This window comes from Chrysochloris asiatica, unplaced genomic scaffold, assembly GCF_000296735.1.
Source record: "Chrysochloris asiatica unplaced genomic scaffold, ChrAsi1.0 scaffold00064, whole genome shotgun sequence".
In the NCBI taxonomy this organism is placed as follows: Eukaryota; Metazoa; Chordata; class Mammalia; order Afrosoricida; family Chrysochloridae; genus Chrysochloris; species Chrysochloris asiatica.
In genome coordinates this window covers 3530610-3539013 of record NW_006408582.1, presented here as the reverse complement: position 1 = coordinate 3539013, position 8404 = coordinate 3530610, and the positions used below count along the sequence as shown (strand labels likewise).

General features: G+C 39.5%; 1 protein-coding gene across 1 annotated transcript in view; it reads right to left on the bottom strand.

The window, feature by feature from the left end:
• The window catches only part of LOC102842497 (serine protease 52-like), a 38093-nt gene extending 33234 nt beyond the window's left edge, over positions 1 to 4859 (bottom strand). The window contains exons 1-3 of the mRNA XM_006864429.1: positions 4607 to 4859; positions 3564 to 3688; positions 2793 to 2898 (exon numbers count right to left, since the gene is read on the bottom strand). Coding sequence (XP_006864491.1) covers positions 2793 to 2898; positions 3564 to 3688; positions 4607 to 4859 — 484 coding nt within the window. The remainder of the gene's footprint in view (positions 1 to 2792; positions 2899 to 3563; positions 3689 to 4606) is intronic.
• Between the last annotated feature and the right edge of the window lie 3545 nt (positions 4860 to 8404).

Below are 8404 nucleotides of genomic sequence, written 5' to 3'. Positions count from 1 at the left end.
GTATATATATATATAATTGTGTAATTTACACATGTACAATGTATATTGATTATATTCATTTCCTGGTACTCCCATAACAAAGGATTACAAAGTTGTTGGCGCAAACAACAGAAATTTATTGTCACACAGTTCTGGAGACTGGTAGTATGAATTCAGGGTGTTGACAAGAGCATGTTCTTTCCCTTCTTGTCTCTTCCAGCTGATTGGAGCACAAGTAATTTCTGGGCATTCCTTGACTTGTGGTACATCTTCACATGGCCATATTCTCCCTCTGTGACTCTGTCTCTTCTTTTTTATAAGGACAGCACTCAGATGGAATTAGGACCCACCCTATTCCTATATGTGTGTGGCAATGTAGGATATGCACTGAACTACTAAGGTTGGTGGTTCAAACCTGTATGACCCATGTTAACTAATAGCATCCTCAAACTAGGTCATGTTCACAGATGTTGAAGGTTAGGACTTGAATTTATTGTTTGAGGTGACACAATTCAAGCCATAACATCAATTATATCTTAATAGGGTTGTTAAAAATTAAATTAATTTTTAAATGCCTTAAAGACTTTATTTGTGTCAATGAACTGGACCTTCTATAACCCTGACATTATTGTTGTTTTAACAAGCATCCAGATAATGTAATGCACATTTATAAAACACTTTCATAAAATGTGGGCAGCAGGATTTACAATAATCCAGGTATGAAGTAAACCTGAGTGCTGGCCAAGGGAAGCAGTCTATTAAGGGAAGTCTGAGAGGTCTAGAAAGAGGATGGGGAATCCTATCTTAAAGGTATGAGAGAAAAGAATCCATGATAATAAACTCCCAAAAAACACCAAGAAAAGCTATGCTTTAGTGATATGGGGAATTTCATCTTCCTTTTTCTACTTAATATTTGGCGTGTGCTACATTAAACTCCAAAGGTATTTCTACCCTGTATGTATTCTTACAGTGCCTGATACATATGCGTCGTTCACATCGTTATCTAATTCTATGAATGGATTGTTTTTTTCTTAAAGTATTCTTCTGGGGACCTGGTGTGATGCTGCTATAGGATAAACACTGTACTGCTAATTGCAATGTGGTAGGTTCAAACCCACCAGCTGCTCCTCAGAAACTCTATACAGGGTCACTATGAGTGGAACCTGACTCAATAGCACACAACAATAACATGGGACCTCCTATGACTAGTTGTCTCCCTTGCATTCTCTAACTTCAGATTGTACCTATGCCATGTAGATTTAACCAATAAAGGACCAAGGAAAGAGTCAAACAATAGTTAATGAGTTGCACTGTGGATTAGGTATTGGGCTGCTGAGTGCAAGGTCAATGATTCAAATCCACCAGTGGTTCTGTGGGAGAAATATGAAACTGCTTCCATACAGATTTATAATCTCAGAAAACCTACCTACATAGGGTTGCTATGAGTCAGAATTGATTTGATGGCAGTGGGTTTTTTGGTTTTGATTTACTTTATAACATTGATCTTTAAACAATATTGCACAATTTTTAAAAATACACACTTTCATTCTGTGTATTTCAGTTTGGTCACATAAGGTATTTCCTTTCAGTAAGAATACTTTTACTTTCTTGTCCTTGCATTTTTATACTTTTTCAACTGATAGGTCATAGTGGCTGTGGCCACTTTACAGCAGTCCTTGTTCAGTTGTCAGCATATTTGGAGTTGGGCAGATATCACTGCTTCCTCCAAGTCACCTTATTATCCTGACTTTTTATTTGGATAAATTAAAAGGAAGGAAATAAAGTGTGGCTTCTAAGTCCCAAGTCATAATATCCCCATTTTCAAGGCCCAACTGAATGAGAAGGTCCTGTTCCAAGCTCTGCCATAGATTCTCTTTCATGAATGGCACAGTAGATGAAAGCATCTGCCCCTGTGTTTTGGTCTATGGTAAGCACTGAACTGATATAATTGAAGCTGGTCTTTAGCTAGCTAATGATGTGTTTCATGAGAGAAAGAAAAGAATTTGCTTAGCATTACAAAATTTTGGAAAATCCTTAAAGCTAGACTGGTTGCATATCTTTGTTCATAGATGAAGAAACTCAAATTCAGAAACATGAAGTAATTCCTCAAAGTTGATTTTCCAATGCTTGTGAGGGGTCATTGTTTCTTCCTAGGAGACCCTGTGCATTATCTCTTTTTAGCATTACATTTGATCTTCCTTCATTAGACTATGAGATTTAGAAGAACTGAGCGTATGTCTAACCCCAGAATTTGGTATGGATGTTTACCCATGGTTGTTGTTGCCGTGTGCCATTGAGGCCATTTCAACATACAGTGACTCGGTGTGACTGAGTAGATCTACTCCATAGAGTTTTCTAGGCTGTAATAAGTACTCTGTAAGAATTTGTATGGAATCCTGGTGTGGTGCTGTGGGCTAATACGTCAGACTGCAAAGCCATTTGAACTGCAAGGTTGGTGGTTCAAGCTCACCAGTCGCTCCTTGGAAACCCTATACAGGGTCACTATGGGTTGGAATTGACTTGACAGCACTTAACAACAACAACAACAACAAAGAATTTGTATAAGGATGGGAGGCAGGAAAGGAGAATGGAGAGAGAGAAAAGGAAAGAGTTGGCCCAAACTTAGTAGTTTGATTTATCACCAGTAAACATGACTGTTAACAACATTTGAGACCCCAAACCTAGCAATAAGGGGTACTGTGGAACATGAGTCAGGGAGCTTCTCAGAGCTCCTGAGATGGTGTATGCTTTTCCCTCCTTTTCTGTTTCCTCCTTGATCCATGGGATAAATCGAGCCACAGACACAAACATACCAGGCCTTCCCTTGGAGCCAGATCTTATGCCCCAGCTGAAGACACCCACTTGGAAGAGCCTCTTGGTTCCATGTGTAGTACAGACCATAGGTGCCCCACTGTCTCCCTGGGAATGAAAAGATTAAAAAAAAAAGGATTCATCTGAAAATGATCAAAAATACCCTCAGTGATTACATTAGAAGGTTCCGGATAGAGTAGGAGAAAATGTGATACAAAACTCAAGGTTATAAAAAAGACCAGGCTTACAGGTCACAAAGAGACAAGAGGAACCTGAGTCTATAGCATTTGACCACCCTTCAGGCCTGGAACAGAATTCATAGTCGTAGGCCAATGTTCAACCAAACATGGATAGGTATATTAACGGAGACAATAGTGAAGTAGGTTCATCATGGAATGATCAACAATTGATGATCAAAAGAGTGACATTTACTTGGTGACAAGGTACAGAGGGATTGGAAAGAAGGTTGGAATGGAAATAGGAAGCACAGGGAGGAAGTGTGATAACTGTTGTTGCATGGAGGGGATTGCAATCATTGAGATGAGACAAAGTGTGTGATTTGTTGGATACAAAGCTGATGAGCTATGCTTGATGATATAAACTTCACAATAAAATTTCAAAAATTTAAAAATCACCCTCAGCAAAAGGATAGTGAGAGGAGGGTAGTGATGTGAACCAGGGGTTTCCTTACTGGGCAATCTCTTAGGAATCTAGAAAGTGGTTGTGGTAGTGAAGGCAGGTGTGAGGGAGGAACTAGGGCAAGGGCTGAGTACCTGGCAATTTCCCTTGGTGCCTGGTTGTTTCCAGGCACAAAGCATGTTCCTGGAGAGCTGGTCCACCCTCTTGCTGCATTCTCTCCGGTTAATCTGCACCACTCTCAGCTTTTGCAGGTATATGTCTAAATCACCATATTTGTTTGGCAAAATAGGGAAGCCAATGTGAGAATGAATACTGTGTCAGACACTGAGAGTGATGAACCCACAAATAATCAAGGTTGAAGCCCTGGAAGACTTCAAAAGCAAATCACAAACTCAAAGGGAAATCTACTAGAGAAGAGATTGGAAAGGCACTCAATCTCATCTCTAGTATCTTCAATAAGTGTTTACTTCATCTCTGCTTTTATATGTCTCCATTTGGGAAGCTCACTCTTTCAGGAAGTAGCCTATCAAGCCCCAACCCTCAGCCTATTTCAGGGGAACCATCACAAACTGTCTCCATGGTTCCTCCATGGCCATGCTTTGTCCTTTTTGTAAAGAGAACCTGACCTCTGAGCAGTGGCATCCTGTGTCTCAGCCAGTCCGTATGGAATAAAACAGGAAAATTACACACTTGGAAGTGACATCTTGTAGAAAGAAAATCACCATGATGATAGAGGACCTTCTCCCCACTCTACTTTCCACCCACCCTGTTGTTCTCATTGACTGATGAGTAACGATTGTTGGTGAGGAATGAGTGGCTTAGAGCCATCTCAAGATGGGAGTCTACATCTTCAGGTACAAACAGCAGGATAGTCAAAATTGACTTCCTATTGATCTTCTTAGACCCTTAAAAATTAGCATTGCTGTCATGTTTTGAGATTCTACTATGTTCCAGGCATTTAATGGAGACCTTGCTTATGTTATTTAGTTGTGGGAGATATTGCTGTCATTTTATAGATAAGAAAACCAAATCTCAAGAAGGCTAATAGGCTCATCTGAGATCACAAAGCTAGAGCCAATACTAGACCCAAGCATTCTTGTAGTAAAAGCATTATGCTGTCTAGTCCAGGGAAACCTAAACAGGGAACTTCTATGGGTTACAAAGGGAAGGTACATACCATATTCGTGAGCTGTTACCCACTCTAACATCCAACACCGGTCCCAGGCCCACTCCTTCTCTTGCAGGCAGATAGGCATTTTGAAGTGAGTGAATTGTATTGGTGTGGCAAGAAGGAGCAGCGAGAGATCACTGTCAAGGTGGGGTGGTTTATAGTCTTTGTGAATAACTATCTTCTGCACTCCCTTTCTCTCCAAGCTGACATCATTTGGCTTTCTGGCTCCCATGACTACAGTCACATTCTCTACTTGCATTTCTAATCTAAAAGATTAAATATATAATAACACCAGTGCTAATGATAGTTATACTGTATTTCACATTTGTAAACACATTTGCAAACATTTGAATTTACTACTGAATACTGAGATGTTCAAAGTAGTGGTAGTATGGTGGCCTGGAGAGTGACTAGAGAGATAAGATAGGCAGGAGTTAGGGAACAGGACTCAGGAAAGTCTCCGATCCTGTCAATTCCAGGCCAAACGAAGTGTAATGAACCCATCAAAGGGAACAACATGCAAATTTTGATGACATGGAACTTGGCTGTCTTGTCTACTGCTCTATCCCCAAGTTAAACAGCTCTTGGTATTCAATGAGTGTGTGTAGAATGAATGGATATAATGTACTGTCTGCATATACAAACGACAAGCAGGAACTGTTATACTGATTTTCCAAAGCTGGTGGACATTAGGCTATGGATAACAAAGTAAAGGGGAGATACTGATTGTATAGCAGAGACTTGGAACAGAATGGCTGCAGAGCCCATGATTTCTTAAGTCTTTTGTGCCAACCAATTAAGCTAACCAACCCAGACAATACATTGGAGAGACATATTGTAATGTAAGACAATGTCTCAGAAACTTACAGGGTTCTTTGGAAGCAATGTGCAGCTGTCAGAACCCACCACTGATGTATAATTGAGCCTCCACAAAGGTGTTTCCGAGAGATCTGGATACTCACTTGCCATGGAAACTCACCTTTCTGGACTTCAAATAATTCATAAAATTGTAACCATGATGAGTTTGAAAAGCCAGGTCTGTAGCCACATTGAACTTTTTCTGAAAGAAAAAAAAAAAAAAGGTGCTATTTGTACGTGAGAAGATCGGAGAAAGCCTACTTATCCTGTATTCTCGGCTAAATCTACTGCTGCAGTTTGAATGAAGTAAAGTGAACAGAACTGGCAGGATAAACATAAGAAAACATAACAAAGCACACATCCTTTAGTGTCTAAGTCTCACCTTCAAAAAGTGGTCTGTGGAAATCAGTGAAGAGCTTCATCAGAAACATGTAGGAGTGTGGACAGCAGAGGAGAGGCACCAAAGATGTGCAGCATCAAACAGGAGACAGAAACCACACATTATTTGAACAGGGAATGTTTAATTTAAAGAATTGTATACTATAGCAAGTGGGGAACATACTAGGGGAGACTAATTAGAGAAGGAACATAGTAAGGGATAAGGAAGATATAATCGAGGAAAGCAATGAAAATGAATTTAAAATGAAGAATCAAAAGCATGAAAGGTTTTTGTGTGAACGTGTCTCCATTTATTTATGATAAATATATAGATTGGAACTAGTTCATATGGTTGTTGCTGATGTTAAGTGCTGTTAAGTCGGTTCTGACCCATAATGACCCTATACAGGGTTTCTGAGGAGCGACTGGTGAGCTTGAACCACTGGCCTTGAGTTCATATGGTTGGTGTGTGTTTATTTATGAAACTGTCAAATTGATTTCCAGTGAAGTTGCACAATTTGCAGTCCCACCAGCAATGTATGGTAATTCACATTGTTTCATATCTTTGCTAACACTTGGTTTTACCAGTATTTTTTACTTTAACCATTTTAGTATGAGTGTGTGTAGCAGAACTATTTATTTCCCCAAATTGGAAACTTCATTTCTCATACTTAGGCTATACAGTCATGAGGGACCAGTCCCTGGATAAGGACATCATGATTGATAAAGTGGAGGGTCAGCAAAAAAGAGGAAGAATCCTAACGAGATTGATTGGCACAGTGGCAGGAACAACAGGTTAAAGCATAGGACTGGGCAGTGTTTAGTTCTGCTGTGCATAAGGTCACTATGAGTCGGAACCAACTCAACAAACGGGAAGCAGCTCAAATGCTCTCCACTAGGTACATAGGCAAAGAAACTGCAATACATCCATACAATAGAATACTACTCTGCAGTAAAGAGGAGCTAACTATTGACAGTCCGTGAGAGAGGTGAAGAGGTGTGGTCTGGGCCAGAGACACTGGAGATGAAGAGATGAAGATGGATATTTTTTTTAATTATCCATGACTGGCTGTATCTGGAAGACAATGGGCGGGAAGAGACTAGAATGACTCCCAGGTGTCTGACTTGAGCATCTAAGTAGATGGGGGTACCATTCAATAACAGAGAGAATATAGTAGAAGGAAGTTAGCACCTAACAATATTATCTGCTAACTGAAACTTATAGCCTCTTGTTTTGATTTCAACACTTAATCTATATTAAAGCTATTTGAAGCTTGTAACCATTAATTTATATAACATCATTATGCTAATTACCATCAAACTGATACTTCTCTCTGCCTACTTCCTGTCCTGGTGTGGTGCTGTGGGCTAATGTGTCAGACTGCAAAATCGTTTGAACTACAAGGCCGGTGGTTCAATCTCACCAGCTTCTCCTTGGAAACCCTATAGGGTTGCTATGGGTCAGAATTGACTTAACGGCACTTAACAACAACAACAACAACATTGTTAGGTTCTATTGAGTCAATTCTGATTGACAACGATCCCATGCAATGAGTAACATGGTGGTTTTTTTAGGCTGTAACCTTTACAGGGATGGATTGCCAAGTCTTTCTCCTACAGAGCCTCTGGGTAGGTTCAAACTGCCAAGTGCTTAAACATTACATCACCTGAGTTCCTACTAATTAATAACAGACCATTAATAAAAATCTCTAAGGAGTCCTGGTGTGGCACTGTAGGATTAGCACTGGACTGCTAACTGCCAGGTCAGTGGTTCAAACCCACCTTGGAAACCCTATATAGGTTCACTATGAGTCAGAACTGACTCAACAGCATTTAATAACAACAAGGCAAAGTAACTATTGGTACCAGTAATTTGAGGAGATAAGATAGTTATATGTATTTATGAATGACACATGTCTCATTAACCTGAATTTCTGATGAAATCTTTTTACTAAGAGAATCATGGTACTTCCTATATTATTTTGCCATAATTTCAAGGGCCATTGATTGGAGTGCTGAAATGGAATGTTGGCTAAAATGATCTATATATGTTAGAGTGCTATAGAAAATTGTGATACCTTACTCAAAGCTATTGAATTCTGTATATATGTGCAGGTTGTACATTTGCAACCTTGTGATAATTAAGCTACTGACCATGCTTATTTCTAATGGCCTCAATGAAGAACTGATGTAAGGCATTCCTCCTGAAGATTTTTCAACTAAAACAAGTGATTCAAAATAGTGAAGATATTACTGATGAAAGCCATGGAATCGGCAAACTTTTCTAGGTGAACTGTGTAAAGCAAGGTCATAAACTTAAAGTCCTACCATAGTTGGACATGGCAGAACTAAAGTCAATTCTATAGCACAACTCTTGATTTCTCCTGTCTGGAGGAAAGAAGAGTGAAGAAAATCAAAGATGCATGGAAACAATTAGTCCAATGGATTAATGGATCATGACTGGAAAATCCAATTTCATTAAAATATCACTACACCTTTACATCCACCACTCATCTGTCAGTTTGTCATACTGTGGCAGCTTCCATGTTACTGAAGCTATGCCACAGG